Genomic DNA, 24462 nt, shown 5'->3' on the forward strand with positions numbered 1-24462 from the left:
TACAGTTATAATGTAGCTCTTAGCACATATTCATGAACTCCAAATGAGTTCTGGAAGCTGATCTTAAATTATCTTTTTTATTCTCACACACTTAATTAGATTTAGAATCACAGTGAACCAGAGCCTGTCTTGGAAGCCCTGGTAGCCCAAGACAGGAAACAGCCCAGGACAGAGTGACAGTTTGTCATAAGGCCTAATTTGGAATCTCCAGTCTATCTTTCCAGCATATTTTGGGGAAACTGCCTGAGTTTCATCTAAAGCTACATGTCTCAATTTGATCCACAGAAAGGATTCAGAAAGAAACTGCACAGCTTCTAACTTAAAAATGATAAATGTTCACCCACTATAATAATACATATAGTTGTGTATGTAGCACCAGTACCAGTGGTGATTAATATCTTCCAATCACCTACTTCAAGAAGTTGTGGTCCTCTGCCTCATTTACAACGACTTGTCACCTTTGAGTACTTACTTGAGTACATACCACTTTCTTACTGGATATGGTCCAGCTGAAGACCTGTCATTCTTAGAAGGTATCGTCTCACAGTGCCCTTCGCTTAGTTCCAGGTTTTAGGTATGGCACTCTGAAGTGTCAATTTTAGAATCCATGTGCAACATCCAGTTCTTGAGATACAGTATGATTCATGCTTTTTGTTTACTTCCACAATCCAGTGTCTTTGTTTTTATTATTCAGGCTTATATTTATTTCTTCATGCCATTTTAATCAAGTCAAAAGTTCATTCTCCTTGCCATTTTGTTCCAGTCCCAGAATGAATCGTCAGTTATGTTTTGGGTCAGTTTCAACATTTCCCTCATTTGCAACTACAGTCACCTCCTGAGATTACCTTTATTCACAGCTTGCCTTGTATGGTCTTCTTCTTCCATGGACATTATTGCATTTTGGCTCCCATACTATGATCTCATGGAATTAGTTTATCTTTTCAGAGAAAAGGTGACAGTAAAAGGAGGGGGAAGGAAAACACAGCTGAACTAAAGAACATGAGAGGAACAACAGATGAAGCTTGTAGGGTAGATAAAGTTCCACTTCTTGGTGTTGTGGTATCTGTAGAAACAAACAGACATGCATCAGAGGTTAGAGGTCACCTAGTGTAGGATTATTAAGGTTTTCTTATACAAATGCCTAAAGTTCTTTCCACTAAACTCAGAGTGAGCATCCTTAATTATGAAATTAACCAGCCACCTACCTCTCATTCCAGTAAGATGGTAACCAATGTATCTGTGCCTTGAAACAACATTATCAAAACATACTTTTTCATGCAAGACATTTACATAACATAACATACCACTGCAAACGTTGCAATCAAGCTCCAGCCTCACTAGGCCACATCTTTTGGGCCTGTATCAAATTAACATCATTCTGGATGAAAATTTTTAAATGCCTATCAGACAGAATTGGTGTCACAATCTCTCCTAATCCATTAACAGCTGTGTTTGGTGTACTCCTTGATGAACTTAAAGTGGAGAAGGACTAACAGACTGTTTACCTCACTATTAGCACATAGACTTATCTTGCTCAACTGGAAGAATCCTAACCCATCTCCGTTAAGTCAGTGAGTAACTGATGTTATAAACTATTTCCTTGCTTGAATTCTCTCTTAAAGGATCTGTTCAACACTTTTTTAAAACTTGGCAGGATCTAATCAATAACATTTTAGAATAAGCATTTATATTGAGGAGAAAGACTCCTTTCCCTCTTTACTACTTTGAAAAGTTTTACTCTGGTTGTTGGCCTTCCTCTCTTTCTCATGGCTGGGGATTGAAATGAATTTAGTTTTGTTAAGTTTGACTTGAATATATGGAATGTTACATGCTTTTAATAAATTCAATAAAAGATAAAAAAGATGTTTACATAAAATAACATACCACTGTCAGGCTCATTCGTTTAATTTAAGGCCACTGAGGCCCCAAGCCTGTCCTGGCAGCACTAAATGCAAAGCAGGAAATGGCCCAGTAAAAGGCCCATTTACATACATTCATTTGCAATTATCAATTAACCTATTCTGTACATCTTTGAGAATGCTGGAGCAAAACCATCCAGAAGAAGACCCAAATATTTCTTATTGTTAATTATGGTTTTTCCTGGGTACTATGGTTTTCCTCCCTCATCCTTACAACAAACAGGACAGGCTGATCGGAAATTGTAAATTGTCCCAGTGTAGGCTCATATGTGTAAGTATTCTTTAATGGGCAGTCCTTATGTGTTCTCTGTTACTGGGTTATTAATTCTATGATTCCTTCACATCTGCATCATGCTTGCCTACATTTTGTTACATTTCCATCATACAAGAGTGTCTGCTGTGGAATTCAGTTAACACTCATGAAATGCTCATGCTAACAATACCACATTAGTGAAACATTAATGATATGGATCTTTCAGAAAGACAAATCTCACTCCTTTTGCATTTGATTTGTTAGAATCATTATTTTAAAAGAAAAAATAAAAACAGCTCTGCAAACACTTAAATACATAAAGTACTTCTGTTGATGAGATATTGGGAAAATCCAAACTGCATTTTTGTCATCTTTTGGCTGATAATTGCTATTTGAACACCTTCTGCTGTCAAGTATTTAATCCTGATCACTAGTGGGGAACATTTGTGAATTTACACAAATATGCAAATTGTTATCAAATCAGCTTTACCACGAACTCTTAAAGCACACATAGTCCATGCATTCTCCAAGCTCTTGGAGGCTATGCATCTGCTGTAAAAGAGTCTCACCGGAAAAAAGTGGACACTTCACGAGCTTTATAGGGGAGGCTTTGATTTTTGCATACTATATCTGCTAGTGAACCCGACTTCTTCCATATCTGAGATGTCAGCAGAAATTTAAGATGGAATTGCTAAGCCTCTCTTTGTTGGCTTTTCTGATACGACTTGAAGAGAATTTAAATTAATGATCTTATTTTCTCCCATTTCATCACACATCTTTAATACCAAGCAATGACAGCATTGTAGTTACATACAGCAGTGGGTTTGTCATAAATTAAAATGAATGATGCAAAAAACAGCATTTTCATTTTCCAGAATTTACTGTCGACTTTCAATCCTCATCTAATCATTTACATCCTTATCAGATAAACAATAAACAAAAATGCATAAGTATGGGTCAAACGGAAAACTGTCACATGTGTCTGTAAAGTGACTGGCTGTTTATATTTGACCAAGATGTAATTTATAAACCCACCAACAAAGTAAAAATACAGCCTTACATTGAAATGTGTAGTTCTTGAATTTTAGGTTGCTAGAACATTTCGTGACAAAATATGACAATGCAAGTTAACTTCATCTTCCTTAGAAATGTGTTTGAAACTGTCAGCTCTAAGCATACCTGCTTCTGAACTGTTACTGCTCCAACATCATACAATGATGACCTCTCCATTCTAAGGCCCTGCTAAGTAACTCTCGGCAAATGACAATTATTCTTTATCGATTAGTCCAATGAAAAACACATGGAAGTGCCTGTTTTGTCTCTTTTATTTTAGATATGTTTCAGTGTTGGAAAAGTGTTGCTGTCTCACAGCTTAAAACACCTGGGTTGGATGTTTAGCCCAATCGCTTTGTGTTATGAGTTTACATGTTCTATTGTGGCCCTCATGGGTTTTCTTCAGTTGTTTTGCTTCCCACAACATCTCAATGATGCTTTAAGTACTGTAGAATAGATTAACTTGTGACTCTGAACAGGTCTAGTATTTGCAACTAGGTGACTATGCCCTGATGTAGTCTAAGGTTCTATCCAGCGTTGACTCCTTACTTCCACCGTGGCTAGAATAGACACTGACTCTCCGTAACTCTGTAATAAAATAGGTAACTCATATAAATTACTGACTAGTGCTAATGATGCTGTGTTGTCCATAAAATTTCCCTACGAATTACTTTTTATCTTCATAAATTGATGTAAGGACATATGGAAGCTCTGCCAGGAGTGTCACCTTTTCCTGTGATTTAATTTAGGTTTTATCTTATAGTGAACTCTACTAATATATGTTATCTTGTTTTATAGTCCTGTTTACTTAATCTTTTTTTCCCTTGTGGACGATGCATACTTTGAAAAGTGTTATAAAAAGCGTTCCTGAGTAAAAATAAAAAAAATCTCAAACAAAATTAAAAGAGGATCACATGATGAAATAAGAATCATATACAGTATATATTGTGCACCAACCAGGCTGGCACCGCCACCTCAACCTGACACAAACAAGCGTGGGACATAAGTTCAAGGCACACACGTTGTTTTTTATTTTCTTTTTACCTTGTGGGAAACACCTTCCCCTATTTCCCACAAGTACAACACAATCCCAGCACAAGCACAGCACAAACACAATACTCTTCTCTCTCTTTCTTTTCTTCTCCACTCCTCTGGTCAAGCTTCATCTTCCTCCTTCCAACTGTGACTCCTTTCACACTGCAGAAGCACTGCCCAAAAGGACTCAGCAGTTCCTTCTGCAGCACCCCCTGGTGGCGCCCGCGGATCCCAACAGGGCTGCACCAAACTCCAACTCCCATGAAGCCTTGCGGGAGTCTGAGACACCGCTGCAACCCAGCATGGATCCAAGGGCCCCAGCCGCACACTACAACATATTTGGGAAAATAATTACTTAAAATAATTTCATCACCACTGGACCAATGTTTAGATTTGGCCAATAATTCAAACCAATATTTAATAATAATAATAATTCTTTACATGTATATTGCACTTGTCTCACTATTCAAAGTGCTTTGCAAACTGCACGCAGAGAGAACTTGGGATGTGAACCCATGACCTCCTTACTGCGCCACCATTGCCATGAGGAATTTACTGTGTTCCGTATTAGAAGAGAGATTAGGCGACGCTTTGCTATAGCATGAAAATGTCTGCAGTGTGGAGGTTTTTCAAAGTAGGAGAGGGTGACATAAAATATGCCATGTGTAACACTTTCTTAACTAATGTCTTGAGTGGTGGGTTCCAATATATGAAATTTCAACACCACACACTTAAAGGATAGGTGTTATATTTTAAAGTTATTTCTTCACATTCATGGTATATATTAATTTGCCACACAAACGTTCAAAAATTCTTTGCTTGCTCTTGTATTTTAAAATGAAGGTCAAGGGGATGTGTAAAAACAAAAGCCTTAAAACGTACTGAATACATTGATTTTTCAAGCCAATAGTGTTATTGAGTATGGATCCGCTTCTTAATTATCCTTCAATTACACACCTGAAGATATGCCACCAAGACAAATATACAGATTTCCTCAAAGCAAAAGACAAAAATCCTACACCACCACAAAAAAAATGAATGCTGCAGGTACTCAGCTAATTTATCAGTTTCCTGAAAAATCAAAGAAATTTGACAAAAACAGTCCAATGACTAAAATAATTACAGCAAAAGTGATGGGATTTATTGTTGTTACCAATCAATGATTTTCTGTTGAAGAAGATACAGGGAATTGATGGCTGGCTGAGCATCTTGAGCCCCGATAAGCAATACCCTGTTCTTGTTGGGAGGACATATGCACGGACTTCTTGCTGAAAATGTCACCTGCCTGATATGAGTCCTCTGAGTATGCTTAGTTTAACTGCAGTGGAACAACAATAATTTTGCACGCACAAGAATGCTCTGTGTGTGCATTCACATTGTGCTCTACGTGTAATTCAAAAGATTGTTTGAAATGTGAAAAATGTTTAAAAAGAAAGATTGTTTGTTTGTGAGACAATGCAAGTTACATTACAAAGGCTATGAAAGAATGTGCAATCCCAGGTGTGCTTAGCCCATACTTTGCAACTTACAATGACTGACAGTGCATCCTCCCAGTATAGACCTCAGTATGTGCGTCTTGGGAACTGCACGTCTGACATTGTGGTCAGCAACACAGGAGCGCCACAGGGGACTGTACTTTCTTCGGTCCTGTTCAGCCTATATACATCGGACTTCCAATACAACTCGGAGTCCTGCCACGTGCAAAAGTTCGCTGATGACACTGCTATCGTGGGCTGCATCAGGAATGGGCTGGAGGAGGAGTATAGGGACCTAATCAATGACTTTGTTAAATGGTGCGAATCAAACCACCTACACCTGAACACCAGCAAAACCAAAGAGCTGGTGGTGGATTTTAGGAGGCCCAGACCCCTCATAGACCCAGTGATCATCAAAGGTGACTGTGTGCAGATGGTGCAGACCTATAAATATCTGGGAGTGCAGCTGGATGATAAATTAGACTGGACTGCCAATACTGATGCGCTGAGCAAGAAAGGACAGAGCCGGTTATACTACCTTAGAAGGCTGGCGTCCTTCAACATCTGCAATAAGATGCTGCAGATGTTCTATCAGACAGTTGTGGCGAGCGCCCTCTTCTACGCAGTGGTGTGCTGGGGAGGCAGCATTAAGAGGAAAGACGCCTCACGTCTGGACAAACTGGTGAGGAAGGCAAGCTCTATTGTTGGTATGGAGCTGGACAGTTTAACATCTGTGGCAGAGCGAAGGGCGCTCAGCAGGCTCCTATCAATTATGGAGAATCCACTGCATCCACTTAATAGTATCATCTCCAGACAGAAGAGCAGCTTCAGCGACAGACTGCTGTCACTGTCCTGCTCCACAGACAGATTGAGGAGATCGTTTCTCCCCCAAACTATGCGACTCTTTAATTCCACCCGGGGGGGTAAACGTTAACATTCAACATTATACATAGTTATTGTCTGTTTTTCACCTGCATTATTATCATTCTTTAATTTAATATTATTTATTGTATCAGTATGCTGCTGCTGAAGAATGTGAATTTCCCATTGGGATTAATAAAGTATCTATCTATCTATCTATCTATCTATCTATCTATCTATCTATCTATCTATCTATCTATCTATCTATCTATCTATCTATCTATCTATCTATCTATCTATCTATCTATCTATCTATCTATCTATCTATCTATCTATCTATCTATCTATCTATCTATCTATCTATCTATCTATCTAGTTTCAACAACAAAAGGGAAAATGTGCTTAAGCCAGGGAATAAAACTTGGCTGAAACATAACAAATAAAAATTGAATATATTCTAAAAAGACAAACATTGAAATATAAAAGAACACTTGTTTGTTTTACTTCATACTAATTTCAAAGTTGTGTTACATTCAATGGACTATGAAATACTGGTGTATTTTACAGACTTGTTTTCACATCACCTCAAGGATCAGCCAAGTTGTGTTTCTGAATAATTAGTTTGTATGGACATTAGTAAAACAGAGAGTCTTCTGTTTCTTAAAATGAATGTATCAGAACAGATTTTTTTCCTACCCTACTGCTCTGGTTTTTGATCTACAGTTATACTATGAACACATGTTTTTAACACTCTGATTTGGCCATTGACCTAAGATCCCTGACTGTTCCATGCTCTGACTTTTAATCATCCACCATAGCAGACAAAATCTTGTCACATTAAATTGATGAAGAAAGCTGTCATACTTTAATTTTCCTTTTGTCATTAAAACGGCTTAATGTAATGTTTGGCGACTTTTTGGCCCTTTATCATGGTTCCTAAACGAAAGTCAGAGTCTTCAGATGGTAGTGCTTCAAAGAAGAGGAAAGCCATCACGATGGAAATGAAATTAGATATTGTAAAGAGATCAGAAGGAATAAAGGTAAGGAAATTTTTTTACACTAATTTTTTGTCATTTTTTTCTGTTACTACAATACAGTGTACAGTACAGTATATTTATGTCCTTTTCCTTTTTCTGTGGCTTTATGATTTTGCAAATGTGTTGGGATAGGTAAGTGACTTAGGCTAGGGTGTGTTTCGACTTACACCAAAATTCGGGTTACATCACTGTTGTAGGAACAGAACTGTGTCGTAACCCAAGTATCCCCTGTATTTCATTATCATTGTATCGTGTTTCCCTTTTGTAAACTTTCAATATTTCAATTTTGGTAAGATTTTTCAGTCTAAAAGAAAGAGGAAATTATTATGGACAGTAGCATGGGAGAATATAGCCTGCAAAAATATTCACCATTTAAGGATCAGATAGCCAGCCAAATATGTTTCAGCAAGATCATTTATTTCAATAACTTTACATGGTCTGCTCAAGTGGAATGTTATAAAAATAAATGCTACATTCCTCTTCAGTTCTCATTAATAGAAATTTAGTTCCATTTTTCTCTGTATTTCTACAAATGTGTGTATAGGCATTGGTAGATAGATACACAGACATTATTAGATATCAGCAATGGCCTGGAATTTTATAAAAAAAAACAGCAAATAGAGATTTCTGTACTGATAATATATTTACACCCTTTCAGCTTACATCTGAAATTTAACCTGCCAGCAACCCATTTTTTCTATTAAATACTAGTTAGAAATTCTAGAAAATGGTATCTTCCACATTTCCCACATTTTCCTGGAATACAGATAGTAAAACCATATTTCTTTGCAATAATGAAGATATTGGAAGTATTTCTACACTCTACCATTAATTTTCAAAAGTTTCACTGACAAGGTACAATCACAAACAATTTGTTCAAAGGATGTTAACTAACATCTGTGCATTGCTTGCACTTATCTTGACATCTCATTTATCCAAAATGCACCTAATTTATATTCCCAAGTGTGAGCACTGTAATCAGGACCCTTTTTCATTTGGTCATATACAGTACTTTGGGATTGCTCTGCATTTAGACCATATTGTTAAAACAAACGTTGTTCACTCGTCAGACAATATTAATCCACAATAGCTCCTATTCTTCTTACAGCTATATTCAGAGTATTACCTTATGGGATAACACAGTATAATGAAAAATCTGCTCCAATACCTTGAACTACACTGCACTGCAGGAAGAGAATGTCCTATTCTATTAAAAAAAATAAGCAAGAACTCTCCAACATGTATTAACGTTGTCCAAAAATAAACATGCTGGACCTCTGACAATCATTTAGATGATTCAGTATCTTATAAAGATTACTACATACTTGGATGTATGGTTTCACTGTTTTCCAGATAAGAAGGGATTGGCATGAAGTTGAATATGATATGAAATGTCATATTGTATACTTTTGTTTTTTTTATTTTGTATTTTATTTTATTGAAATCTTATAAGACTAAGAAAAAAATGACTCCTGACAAATGCTTGTGCACACCGAAATGAGTTTTAATATCTGCTCTAACAACTGCTTTGGAAAATACAGTATTACTGCTTGTGTGAATATTCTTGTCATTTTGCCGTGTTTCTTCCAGCCCAGTTACTCCACTGTTCCTTTCACTTTAAAAACATGTTAAGGTTAGATTAACTGGTAATTCTAAACTGGACAAGTGTGAGTGTGAGTAGGGGTTTGTAAATCAGATGGCCTTGTGATGGTCTGGCACCCTATTTAGCCTGGTTCCTGCCTTCAGCCTGATGTTTCAGTATAGGTTATGACTATCTTAACAAGCATCAATGAAATATATACAGTATATACACACTGTATATATATATATTGTAACAATAGCGCTATTTAATTTAATTTAACTCTTTAATTCCACCAGGGGGGGTAAACGTTAATATTTAACATTATACATAGTTATTGTCTGTTTTTTTTTTCACCTGTATTATTATCATTCTTTAATTTAATATTATTTATTGTATCAGTATGCTGCTGCTGAAGAATGTGAATTTCCCATTGGGATTAATAAAGTATCTATCTATCTATCTATCTATCTATCTATCTATCTATCTATCTATCTATCTATCTATCTATCTATCTATCTATCTATCTATCTATCTATCTATCTATCTATTTAGCGGCCGACCCGGTACAGATTACACTCTGAGGCATGTATAAAATAACACAATTTGCTTATTTTCTTCCCCATGAACCCCACAGGCAATACACAGTCCCAAAAGCACTTGCTACCAACACACAATCCTGCCCTTCTGGCACCACCACTCCTCCCTTGAAGCTTCGTCCTCTCCTCCCGACTCTGGCCCTTGAGTAGTGGCTGCAGGCTCTTTTTGTAGCCCTCCTGGAAGTGCTCCAGGTGGTAACAGGCCTAATTAGGCTGCACTTCAGGGTGTGGCTGCATTCCAGCCCACAGAGGCTCGTTAAGCCGTGCAGCTCCTCCAGGTGGTGGCCACGGAGCCCAACAGGTCTTAGTCCTGAAGTCCCACACCTGTGGCCCCGATGTAACCCAGAAGGGCTGCCACCACGCGTTCCAGGGGACGTAGAGTGCATCCTATGGCTGCTCCCCTGGATCCAGTGTTGAAGGGGCGTCTGGGTCCCAATATATATATATATATATATATATGGAAGAGAAGGTCTGTGATACGGTTTGCATATTTGCAGTTGGAGATCCACAAAGGGAGAAAAAAACGAATCACGTATCATAAAATAGTTTTATTCCTGAGCTTTCAACCCCTATCAGGGGTCTTCATCAGAGGATAATGCTTAGACTTACAAGAATCAAAGGCAATATATAGCAACACATTCAGGGGGGGGGGGGGGGTGGAGGTGACTAAGTCCGTATGATCAAAAGGGGGGGGGGGGGGGGGGGGGGTTTATCGTTAAATTAAAGTGCATATGTCCTTCTTAAGTTGGCATATGCTGGGTTTATGTCCAAGTGTCTGTTGATGGCATTTTCATCTGATAGCCAAGACTCGGCCAACTCTCTGGCGCTTTTTGTACTGGCCTTAAATTTTACTTTCACGTTGTCCCAGTTGAATGTGTGTCCTGTCGATTTAGTATGTGCATATATCAAAGATAGTGCGTCTTTTCTTCTGACAGCGTTGCGATGTTCCTTTACACGTGTTGAAATTCTTTTTGACGTTTGTCCTATGTATACAGCTGAGCAAGAATTGCATGGAATACTATAAACTGCGTTTCGTGTTTCGGCTGTCGATTTCTTGTTTTTAGCATTAAACAGGACCATGCGCAGATTGTTGGTGGGTTTATGTGCTATTTTGATGCCCCACTTGGTCAGGGTGCGTGCCGTGCCTTCTGACACATTATGGTGGTATGGGAGTGAATGCCAGGTGGGGTGGGGGGTTCTGATGTACGTCGCTGTATGCTGATTCCTTTGGCGCCTGCTGTGTAGACTCCGATTAATGAATGATTTTGAGTATCCGTTCGAGGTGAAAAGTTGAAACAGATAGCGTCTCTCATTAATTTTTGTTTCCTTGGTATTACAATGCGTGTGGACTCGTTTAAATAGGGTTTTCACGCAGCTCCGTTTATGAGATACCGGGTGATTGCTGGCGAAGTGTAGAATCTTGTCTGCGTGGCATTGTTTGCGGTAAACACTTGTGGTCAGGGTGGCGTCACTATTTCTTTTGATGTAAATGTCCAGGAAATTGATGTGTCGATTATTTTCTTTTTCCATTGTGAACTGGATTGCAGGGAATATTGTGTTAATATGGTTGAAGAATTCATTCAGCTGGTTCTTTCTTAATATGACGAATGTGTCGTCTACATAGCGTATCCAAATTTTGGGTGTAATCTGGGATAAAGCTATGTTTTCAAATCGTTGCATTACCAGTTCAGCTAGGAGTCCCGATAACGGTGATCCCATCGGCATGCCTTCTTTCTGTGTGTAATACTTGCCGTTGAAATGAAAGTGCGTTTTTTGGCAAAGTGATATTAGGTGCATTAAGTCTTTGATGGACAGTTTGGTTCTTGTCTCTATGGTGGGGTCACTATCCAGTTTCATTAATAATGTTTCTGTGGCCAGTTGGGTCGGGATCATGGTGTATAGCGATATAACATCAAACGAGACCATGATCTCGTCCTCGGCGATGGATACGTCATTCAAGCGCTGTAATGCCGACTCCGCGCTGTTGACAGAATAACCCGAGTCGTCCGTTAAATGTTTAAGTAGTTGGAAAAGTCTTTTTGACAAGTTGTATGATGGTCCGCCTATTAGGCTAACCACTGGTCTGTATTTTTGTGGTGTTTTGTGTATTTTTGGGAGTCCATAAAATTCCGGGCAGTTAGCATCATTGGATTTCATTTTGTGAAAGTTCTGTACATCTAGGCGGTTACCATTTCGGAGTTTTGTCAGAGTATAGTTTATTTTATTCTGTGTGGTTTTTGTTGGGTCGTTATTTAGCTGTTGATAAGTATTAGTGTCCGAAAGCATTTCTTCTATGGCTGTGGTGTATTGTTCTCTGTCTAGGATAACAGTTGCGCCTCCTTTGTCAGCTGGTGTAATAATAATGCTGTTGTCATTCTGTAAAGATCTTAAAGCTTTCTGTTCACTTGCCAGAATACGTGTGGTTGGTTGTCTTGTGTGTAGCTGGCTGGCGACGTTGCATCTTATTTCTTGTGCCTGTTCTGTTGGTATTTTTTCAGTTGCTAAGATATGTTCTAACGAACCGAGGAAGTTCATGTTAGATGCGTCCTTATAATTGAATTTTAATCCTCTGGAGAGAATATTGTGTTCTGTGGTGGAGAGCCGTCTTTTGGATAGGTTGTGTACTCCGGGTTGGGGGTTGTTCATATATTGATTTCCAGTGAGTTTACCCCATTTTTTGTTGAGTGTATTTCGTTTAGAAATACGGTTTTTGGAAGCGGTGTCACTCCCATACCACCATAATGTGTCAGAAGGCACGGCACGCACCCTGACCAAGTGGGGCATCAAAATAGCACATAAACCCACCAACAATCTGCGCATGGTCCTGTTTAATGCTAAAAACAAGAAATCGACAGCCGAAACACGAAACGCAGTTTATAGTATTCCATGCAATTCTTACTCAGCTGTATACATAGGACAAACGTCAAAAAGAATTTCAACACGTGTAAAGGAACATCGCAACGCTGTCAGAAGAAAAGACGCACTATCTTTGATATATGCACATACTAAATCGACAGGACACACATTCAACTGGGACAACGTGAAAGTAAAATTTAAGGCCAGTACAAAAAGCGCCAGAGAGTTGGCCAAGTCTTGGCTATCAGATGAAAATGCCATCAACAGACACTTGGACATAAACCCAGCATATGCCAACTTAAGAAGGACATATGCACTTTAATTTAACGATAAACCCCCCCCCCCCCCCTTTTGATCATACGGACTTAGTCACCTCCACCCATGAATGTGTTGCTATATATTGCCTTTGATTCTTGTAAGTCTAAGCATTATCCTCTGATGAAGACCCCTGATAGGGGTTGAAAGCTCAGGAATAAAACTATTTTATGATACGTGATTCGTTTTTTTCTCCCTTTGTGGATCTCCAACTGCAAATATATATATATATATATATATATATTAAAGTCTGGCATACAAGCTATTACAGAAAAGTGATTATCATGATTTCCAAACATTGCACTGTTGTGCAGAATTTCATATTCAGTCCATTCTTTCTTTGTCCTCATGGGGAAATTTGTCTTTTTATAAAAGCTCAATAAATAAATAAATAAACAGATAGATATAAGCAACAACCTCCCGCTCAAATACACAGAAAAATGACTAAAAGGAAAGAAAACTAAAATGAAAAAACAAACAAAAAAAAAACCTTCTGACTTGGCTAAAGATATATAGAACAGTCATAGTCAGAGTACGCCATTATAAAGACATGCTGCTATTGGCGTAAAGGAGCCCCAGTAGCGTTCCTTGGCACTTCTGCTGAATATAACAAGCAGTGTGATGTAGTGGACTTTGAATCCTGGGGTTGTGTGCTCAAATCCCACTACTGACACTTTGTAGCCCATGAGCAAGTTACAGTACTTCCTTGCTTGTGCACCGATTGGAAAAACAAAGAAATGCAACCAATTATATCTCATATGTTGTAAGTTACCTTGGATAATGGCGTCAGCCAAATAATAAGTAGTAAAGCAATAATAATTTGTTGGCTGAAAGTATTCATTTCTTGTGTATCAGATAGAGGATGTGCAGCATAGACTGTTTATCCTTTGTTTATCAGTTTGGTCACTATCTATGTGAGATTTGCACATTATGTTTTTCTTTTTTATCCAAAAGATGTGCACATTGGCTAATTGGCAATTCTACATTGCTCAAGTGTGGGAGTGTGCATGAATATGCCCTTTACTTTATTTGTCATACTGTATATTTTTATTATTATTGTTATTTTATTAGTGACAAAGAACAGTAAACACTGTTTTCAGGCAGTGAGCTCTGATTTTAGCATGTGTATATCTGCCAGTAGTCAGAAAAAAAAAGCACTGAAAATTTCATGCAGCAGCAGAGCATCATGGTTTGACTCCTACTACACTATGTCTTCATTTCTTTTCTGATTAGGTAAGGTGTCTGACAGTCAGCTTCCACAACGATTTTCTGTTATGACACTCTAGTGTGATCAAGTAAAGCAGTATCTTAATTAAAATCGTAAATAAGTCCAACACTGCTCTATTCTAAAGTGCTAGGAAACTACAGCCAGAGAGGAGAATGAATGTGAACTGTAACAAGGACACCATGACAGTCTAATGACAGACGTTAAAATATATTAGAAGTCGTACAAGGTTTTATCTGGAATAAAACATAGCATATTTTTGACATACTACATTTCTCACAATAAATAATCATTCTTAATTTTATATACAGTAGTGCCTTTAAAGTAAGCACATGAAATGTTATTGTTTCACTTTCTTAACCTTCTTTATTCCATTTTACATGCATGGAGTGCATGTCAGGTTATTAGAGCCCTGAACATAACCAGTGGGCTTATTTGCCATTGATCAATACAAAAATAAAACCCTGTAAAGTTAAGTCAAATTGAAATCCATCCATCCCGCTATATCCTAACTACAGGTCACCAGGGTCTGCTGGAGCCAATCCCAGCCAACACAGGGCGCAAGGCAGGAAACAAACCCCGGGCAGGGCGCCAGCCCATCGCAGGGCGCACACACACACACCCACACACCAAGCACACACTAGGGACAATTTAGAATCGGCAATGCACCTAACCTGCATGTCTTTGGACTGTGGGAGGAAACCGGAGTACCCGGAGGAAACCCATGCAGACACGGGGAGAACATGCAAACTCCACGCAGGGAGGACCCAGGAAGTGAACCCAGGTCTCCTAACTGCGAGGCAGTAGCACTACCCACTGTGCCACCGTGCTGCCCCAAATTGAAATTATTCATATTTTTCTAAATTAAACACAGAAAATGACTTAAATTGTAAGTTTTAACCTATTTGCTCTGACATATGTAAGTAGTCTCTGTTGAAACTAACTGTCTTGAGAATTTGATTAATAGTTGAATGCAGTTCACAAGTGTAGATCTATGGTGTTTCAGAACAGTACAAAGCTGGCAAGAAACCTATGAAAATTTTAAATGAATCACCTTTACACAACAGCACTGGGCTTAAACTGTGTATGTAAAAAGCGTTGCCTGGATGGTAAAACAAAAGCTCACATGTCAAAAATCCCAATTACACATTATCAGAGTCTGAGACCATGGAACAAAACTGCAAGATCTGATCTACAGAGCAGATAACCTAAATTGCTTAATTCCAAATATGAAATGGTGACAAAGGTTTAAAAAGTACTTTTGGGTAAGGCTAAAAATTATTCATATTTTGTCTTATATTTCACATTTAACAAGAGCTGAAAGTTACACAGCTAGGATTACATCTACATTCAAAATATTATTTATACAAGGAAAAAAGAATTGTGCAATCTAAAACAAAGCCAGGGCAGATGGGAATGGAAAAACTACAGGTAGTTGAGCTGCTAAATCAGTTGTTGGTGCTTAGAAAAATATGTGCTATGTACTGATTAAACTATTAATTTTAGTAAATTGTAACATGTTATCGAATTGTATATTACTGGATTTTTAAAATGCACACCAGATCATTTTCGCCTTATACCTTTAGTACTAAAATTAACTTTTCTTTTTATCTGGAAGCTAAAAATTAGTCTCATTAAAGCAGAAAAGGGACACTTTCACCTATCTGAAACTAGACTGTGTACTGCATGTTTTGTGAATTTCAATTTCTAAGCTAAAGCCAAACCAAATATTTTATTGGTCATCGGTCTTATAAGATCAAAATTTATCTTACTGTCCTCAGTGTCTGGTACAAGCATAACATCACGTAGACAAAACCACTACTATTATGAAACATAAGGGTGGCAACACTATACTATGTACATGCTTGTTTGATTGAAGCAGGGTGAAGCAACATGCAGAGAACCCTAATGGAAATTCTGCAGCAACTTTCAAAACATCTAGGACTTGGGAAAAAATCTATCTTTCAACAGTACAATGATCCCAAAAAACTAAAATCAGCTGAAATCACATGAAAAACTACAAGTCTAGTCAAAATCTGGATAACAATCCAATTAGGAATGTGGTATTGGACTTGAAAGTTACTGTTCACTAATGTTACCATAAGAACTGTGCCAAGGAAAAATCAAGTTACAATTTCAGAATAAAATGCAGGATAGAGTCAGACTGCCTTTATTATATGCAGAAGTGGAAATTCCTTTGGCCAACATAAACATACTCAAGCATACAAGCCAAGATGCCTGTCATGGGCCAACTGCAGTACAACCGTCCCCCAACTGGCACCTAGTGTTACTCAGTATAGAATTCAATGTAATGTGACGGAATAAAGATACATAAGACATTGCATATAAAATGGCAGTTTAAGTATGTACAACTTTCATAAACGTTTAAGTCTAAGTCAAATTAGCCAAAAAATAAGGTCTGAATATTCAAATTAAAATAAGTACATATATGAATATACTTGAACTTAGGTTTACAATTCTAGGAATTATATGTGTGTTTGAACATGCTTTTATATGCTTTATTATTAAGGTAATGCCTGCAGTGGTAGTCACTACCTGGGCAACTGATACTTAAATATAAGAACCTTCCCAAGCAGTAGCATCCCATAAAAGGGAAGCAACACTGCTGTCTTGTTTTCAGCTGACTCATTACAATCATTACTTTAACTGAAGCTGAACTGTTGCAGTACCATCTCCAGGGTTCCTATTCAAATTCTCACTGAGTGAACAAGTCCAGGAGAGACATCTGTGTCATATCTTGGGGCACATCACTTTCTACCTTTGCTAATCTTTGCCTGCCTGCCTACTGAAATACAACATTATCTTTAACCTTTCACTGTGTAAAAATAATTGCTCAGTAGATGATCACAGTTCAATCTTTCAGAATCTGCCAAGCAACAGATTCATTTTCCTTAAACAGCACATATAAATAACCTACAAACAAACAAACAAAGAAAAGGACAATAAAGGTAATATTAAAAAAAAAAACATCCAACAGACTAAGTAAAACCTCTTCCAGGTCAGTCAATTTGTTATAACAAAACTCCAGAATTCTCTCACAAGTCAAAATCTGTTTTAAAATCTAAATTTGTACAACTAAATCCCAAAATAGTAGTTCAGCCATCATGTCAAAGTCCAGGAGCATACTTGTTTTCACATCAAAACTACAACAGACTTATGTACTTCTATGTAAAAGCTGAGTAAATCAAGAATATCAGTAGTTGTTTTCCTTTTGCTCTTATCCAATATATGAAAATTTGTGCAGTTTTGTGTGGAAGTAAAAAAACTCCCCCGAGGAAGACAGGACAAGTTCAATCAATTAGATTTTTATTCAGTCACAGATGAGCATGTAAATTCTACGTTGCAAAGCAGAAGAGCAGTTACATTTTTTTTCTATTGGCTTTTTATAATTTCTTCTTCCTCCCCTTCCCCTTATTTCTTAAAAATAAACATAATATCGTTTACTTAAGCATTTTGTTTTAGTACGCTAATGGGCCATCTGTTCATATTTTTTCACTGATCAGATAGACCCTAAAGAAGGAAAGGTCATCTTTCCTGTGTCAAATAGATGCGTTCCTAAGAAACTGGAAATTGTCTTTGGTCAGCTTACTGCACCCTGTCTTATGGCAGACGCCTGTATGAATAACCTGCCGTTATAGCAAAACGGCTTTGTCAGCTATTAACCCTAAGTAGCTTGCAAGCAGTTAATTTTTCTTTAACATTTGCAAGGAAAACTAGATAAAGACTGAAGAATCTTGTTGCATAAAGCTGCTTAAAAACTGTCTACCAACATGACTTATATATTTATTTACTTGATTAAATGGGTGGTCATTTAGGGTTCAACTTAGGCTTACTTTCATATACAAAGCTTTCTGTCAGACCAGCTTTATATTAAGTGCCCACTTTATTTAGCTAGTATACTCATTCCACATAATCAGCAATGACATCACAAATGCAGACAAAGGTATTTAATTAAAGCAAGTACTAAGGTGTCAACAGATCATATGTGGGATATGTGGGATTGGAGTTCTGTCAAAGACTGGACAACAGTAAAGATTTAGGCATCTGTGAATATGGCATGATAGTGATAACACTGTATGAGCACCCAGGACAGAAATGCTTTTTAGATTTTCACAGATTCCACCACTCAAAAATATTTAACTAGTATTGCATTTGTGGTCTGGAAAAAAAACAACTGTTCAGAAAACGACAACTGTGTCTAACACTTCTTGTGCATATCATGTGTGCATTGACTCAGTGTGTCTTCATGGCACCAGCTATCCTGCAAGCTACTGTTGGGGGACAACTTCATAATGTGAATATATATGCCAAAGTGCAGATTGGGGACAGAAACCCGAAGAACAGACATTATTAGTGAAAATAATAAATGTCTATTAAAACTAGTCTGTAATTGAAAAGTTTTAACCAAAAAAGAAAAAAAAAACAGCCTACGAGTAAAAGCAAAGCAATACTGCCAACAAATCCAAAATGGGCAAAAGCCAAAATAAAATCAAAAAACAGGCTAAAAGTTCAGTAATCCAAACCACAATTCAATGATAGGTGAGAATTTCAAAAACAGAGCAAAGGTCCAGAAATAACAATTACTAGGAAAAAAACACTAAATCAAGAACAGCTCTAGACAATGGCTGTTGCAAAGGAAGAATGCAAATACTCAAGTAATGTGAGATTCTACTTTTTACGTCCTCTGCCCCTTTAAGGTGTGGCCGCAACATAATTAAAGGTATTCTCAAACAAACAGGGAAGTGGAGTTGGGGGTGGTTGGGGTTGGTGAGGTTTGGGCTTTTACCAAGGACAGACATAGGGAAGAATATTTTGGTATCTTGACAAGATAAAGTAATAGAGGGGCAGTAGGCACTCAGTTTAGTACAAAAGTGGTACCAAAAGAAACACAGGTCTTCTCATAGCACTGACAACACAACTAAGACCCACCACTTTTAACAAAACATGTGTCTGAAGTGGGAATCATAAAATCTGGACACTATAAGATTGACAGAACAGGATTTGGTATAATAAATTGTCACTACAAGATTGGTGGAGGTGGTGCAACAGTTCTTAAGGCATACATTAGGTTGTTAGACAGAAACTGGCCTAAGCATTTGAATGCCATGGGATACCCAAGCGTACTAGATGATCAGGCACATCTCTCCAAGGCAGCAGTGCATTCATGTAAGAATAGGCTTTATCAACAGGATAATTCTATGTAAGGGTAGGAAATACCTATAATGATTCTAGGAGTGTGGCACTGACCTCACCAGTTACAAAATTTCAATCTAAACAAATTGGAACAAGTGATTCAGAGTAGCACTCTATGATGGGAAATATGGGACATACAGGAGTCAACACTAGCCTGTAGCCCTTTGTCTCACTTTGAATGTAATCAAGCTATTCTGAAGGCAAAGCATAAACAAACTCTTTTTTTAGTGGGTGCACCTAATATAAGGGACATACATATACTAGATGAGCACACAGAATCATTCTGTAAAAAAAGAAATAGATGTCTGGACTTATGATTACAGCTGTAAGTGGGAGTGACGATTTATCCATAGCACAGCAAAGCAAATCTGCAATTTCACACTCTACAACACAGCAGCACTGATATATGCTGTATAAGAGAAATCATTTTACCAATTTTTGAAGTGAAGATAGGCTGTAAAAATGTGACAAACCTGTGTTGCATTTTGCAAAGGGATACCACTAAGTCTTTATTTTCTATTACATCTCTCACGATGAGTATGGTACCAAAGCTCTTAAAATGAACAGTGAAGCTGACAAAGAAACTCACTCCTGCAATTGGATCACGCATGGTTAATTGACTTGTTCAGGGTCACACGGTAGGCCATAGCCATTAAATTTCACTATCCTGCCCTTAAAATGCCCAGTAAAGGATTAAGGAAAGCAGTTAAATGAGAAGGTATATGCAGCCAGGTGCCACTTTACAATGCCGAATTTTTATTGAATACACTCCTAGTAGAATGGTTACATAATACAGTTTATAAAATTCTTCAATATAGTTGAGAACTATAATAAAATTTGTGAATTTCCCATTGGGATTAATAAAGTATCTATCTATCTAAAAATCTAACAATCATATAGATAGATAGATAGATAGATAGATAGATAGATAGATAGATAGATAGATAGATAGATAGATAGATAGATAGATAGATAGATAGATAGATAGATAGATTTCTTTATTGTCATTACGCATACATATAATGAAATTTTTTGTTGGTAGAACTTGGCTTCAAGGCAGAATTCTTAAAATACACAATACACTACAAATAATAAAACAAACATAATAAGTATAAAAGACAGCAACAATAAAACATCATCAAGTCCAGACTTTTCCGGAGGTAGTACACCTGCAGAGACCAGTGATCTGTGTGCGTGGGTCTGCAGGGGTGGAATATGAGTGTGTGTGTTTGATTACAAGGGAAAGTGCATGTGCATGTCTACAGGGTGGCAGGTTAGGGGTAGATGTATGTGTGTGTATCAGCAGGGGCAGATGGACTTTACAGCTCTGGGGAAAAAGCTGTCTTTCAGTCTGCTGGTACGTATGTTTATGTTTCTGTACCGCTTTCCCGAAGGCAGTGGTACAAACAGTCCATTTCTCAGATGGATGAGATCCGCAGTTATACATTTGGCCCTCTTCTGCACCCTTCCAGCATATACAGAGTCCAGGTCTAGGAGAGGACTTCCCATGATCCCCTGTGCTGTTCTCACCACCCGTGCCAAGTCCTTCCTGTCCTGTGCTGTGCAACTGCCGTACCACACTGTCATACTGTGACAGAGAATGCTTTCTATAGTGGATCAGTAGAAGTTTGTGAGCAGCCGAGAGGAGAATTCAGCACATCACTGTACACACTTGTAATATTTGCTATTTTGACATTTTTTTCTTGTATGGTTATCTAATTGAGAAACTTTCCTACACAGAATTGAACAGATTAACTGAATGCCTTTTAAAGTAATGTACTTTAAAACTGTGTAGTCCTGATCACACTGATTTTTTCTATTCTTATCACTCAGTCCTTTCCAATAAAAACAGATGGATTTGAGAGTCTTTTATAAATTTTAAAGTACAAAATGCTACCATATTTTTATCCTTTTGTTATTTCTTATGAAATGCCAAAATGTCCATTATCAGTGTTCATTAAATGTTGTGTTGCAGTTTTTCTACACCAAGTACTAAAACATCAGGTAGTGAACAAAAAAGGACAAAAACTTGCCTATAAGTACTGTATAACAACCAAACATCAAAATTGGAAGTACGAAGTTTTGAACTGTCAATGTTTATTAGAAGGCACAGAAAAATGGAGGCTCTAGGTTATGAAGTACAGTTGGCTTCATTTTAGTGTTGGTATGTGCATGAATGAGCCTGAACTTTCAGGTGTCTCCAGCCTATTGTACTTTATTGTAGCAAAAGTTGTGTGTTAGGGAATACATCTTAAAACAAATATTCAGGCAAGCACACTTTCAGAGCACTTTCACTATACTTTGCCTAAGTGCATTACAATGTTGAGTGCACTACTTTTATTGTTATTTTACTATCTGTTATATATAGATATAATACTGTGAATGTTCAAATTCTTATCATGCCACCCTGTTGTATTACAGTGCACAACATTCCTGAATTTAAAAAGTTATATTTTAATCAGTGTCACTTTGGTTGGCTGCAGTAGTTCATATTGTTTACGTCGAATTCAAGCCGCAGGGATAGCTGTAATAAAAATTAAGTATTCTGAAGGTGTACTGACTGCAAGAGTTTTAAAAGAAATCAGCTCATTCTTAAAGTGTCTTTGTTTCATTGAAAAAAAATGTCAAAGCATTGAGACCTCCAGTTACATGATATCAAGACATACTTGTGGAAAGGCATAATTGATGACTTGTCACTTTATCCTTTAACTATAGTGATTACTTTGTTTTGAAAGGTACCACTTGATTTAAAAGCATCAATCAGTTCAATTCTAAATCAGTAGCCTTCAGATTGCAATAGTAGAATAAAACAGCCCATGTTATACTAATCCAATTTAAATACTGTAGTTTTTTCTTTCATTTTTTACAATTCATGCACAATATCATTTCTGCCTACTTGTAAATCAATTATAACAGCCAACAGTCTACAGTTTAAGGTACAAAAATTCTGTTATATATTTATTTTTCTCCTTAAACAAAAAAGTGCCAAATGTGTATTTTCAGCAGGAGCAATGTACATTTCTTTTTCTATTACTAATTAGCATGCTATTACCATGAACATAACAGAACAATACTGGCAAGTTCTGAAAAATGTCAAGAGTACTTGGAGGATCTCATTCTACAGGGTGGCGTGACTTCCACAATATGAAGATGGTTTTGATTTAAAAATGCTAACAGTCAAAGCAGCACATTTTTGGCAAAGCTGCACGAAACAAATATATTGCAACAAAGGCTACAGCGTCTCCACACCAGTCACTCAGCTGAGATGCAACTGTGGCAGTGACCTAAGCAACACAACACAAAGACAACTACAAATATAGAAACATCATTCAATAAGCATGGGCCATATGGCAACACAAGTAAGATGTGAAGGGAGATTAATTAAGCAATCACTCAATGGCTTGTTTAAGATGAGGAGGTAATGAATGCAGTGGAGATTAATGAACAATGAAACTGTTGACCCAAGATACCTCATATAAAAAGAATGCCACAAAATAGATTTTCTAGGGTCACTATGGTCATCCATGCACAGTACACTGAAATTTCTAGTGTAACAGGATTGCAGTAGCAGAACAGTCCAATGAATCCATTAGACAGTTCTGTATAAAACTGTAAGTACTCTTAAAATTAATTTTAAGATACTCAGTTAAAATGACCTTTTCTTACAGATGTTATGTTATATATTAATTGTACATTTCTTGTATGTTATTTGGATGTCTAAAACAACAAAACAGACAGCCTTCCTGAGAAGCTGCTAATTATTTGCCATAGTTCTGTTTTTATGATGTGCATTCTTCTTAATTTGACCCATAGGTGGATTTACAAATTGCAGATTTAAAGATCATTTTGCTCTTTGGAAATGCCTAGGGACTGTTCTCTTAGTGGGACAAGGATATTTTCCAAAGGCCTGTTAAATGTGGATATTTAGTCAGTCATTCCTCTTTTTTTATTACTCTTCGAGTATTCTTGATATGATGTATAATTACTATCAATGATAGACTTTAAGTCATTCGAAAGACTGTTGGTTATATGCATACGTTGGAGAGTTGTGTAAAAAATGAAGCAAGGCTTTCGACAGTTGTTTTTAAGTGCTAGACTTCCAAACACAATTTGGAAGTGTTGTTCTTCATGTGGGTGTAAATGATATTTGGCACAGTAATAAGTCGGCAATACTGAAGAAGGACTTCTCATCGCTTGTTCATGCCATCAAGGAGAGGACTCCGGCTATAAGGATTTTTATCTCAGGGCCACTTTGATGATGAGAAGATTAGGTGAAGCGTTCAGCAGACTTCACTCCCTGAACAACTTGCTAAAGACTTTCTGTGAAGAGAAGCACTTTGGCTTTGTAGATAACTGGGATCTCTTCTGGGTGAGACCATGGTTCTTCAGGTGGGATGCCTTACACCCCAGGAGACTTGGAGCTCGGGTCCTATCCGAAACCACTGCTAAGGTAATACACTGCTCTTCACTATCGAATAATATTTTTAATGACAGACTTGAATATGTATTAAAATAATAAATACATAGGGGCTTTATCTAAAGAAATATATTGCATTAAACCATTTATAAAGAAGCACAGATCGACTAGAGAGTACAGGTTTCCTAGTGTAAATACAAAAAATGTATATGTATCTCTAGTCAATCCAAGGCTTCTGTAAAGCTGTGAGCTAACACAACTCTTAATATAGCCTTATTTAATATTAGGGCTTTAACTAGTAAAACATTTTACATAATTGACTTTATCACAGAGAGGAAAATAGATTCTTTGTGAAACATGGTTAAATGTAAATAGTGCTAGTGTCCTTTTAGAAGCTGCTCTTCCAATTTATAATTTCTTTCATTCTGTTCACCAAGGAAAGAAAGAAGGTGGCCTCGCAAATATTTTTTATAACCAGTTAAACTGGTATGTTATCAATCTTAGTAAGTTTACATCTTTCGAATATCTTTCTCAAGTTATTCAAGGAGCTTCATACTCTCTGCTACTTACTGTTTATCATCCGCCAAAATATAACGCAGCCTTTATAGATGAATTTTCAAATGT

The 24462-nt window shown here is 37.3% G+C and overlaps 1 protein-coding gene across 2 annotated transcripts in view; it reads right to left on the minus strand.

The window, feature by feature from the left end:
* The window catches only part of si:dkey-246i14.3 (ephrin A4), a 93814-nt gene that overhangs the window by 12610 nt on the left and 56742 nt on the right, over positions 1-24462 (minus strand). The window contains exon 5 of one of the 2 annotated variants that reach the window (XM_028794857.2): positions 485-1063. In XM_028794857.2, the coding sequence (XP_028650690.1) occupies positions 942-1063 (122 nt within the window). In that variant the 3' untranslated portion in view covers positions 485-941. Of the gene's footprint in view, positions 1-472; positions 1064-24462 lie in introns of both variants that reach the window. The other variant, XM_028794856.2, reaches the window with a different exon arrangement.

Source organism: Erpetoichthys calabaricus, chromosome 2 (assembly GCF_900747795.2).
Source record: "Erpetoichthys calabaricus chromosome 2, fErpCal1.3, whole genome shotgun sequence".
NCBI classification, from domain to species: Eukaryota; Metazoa; Chordata; class Cladistia; order Polypteriformes; family Polypteridae; genus Erpetoichthys; species Erpetoichthys calabaricus.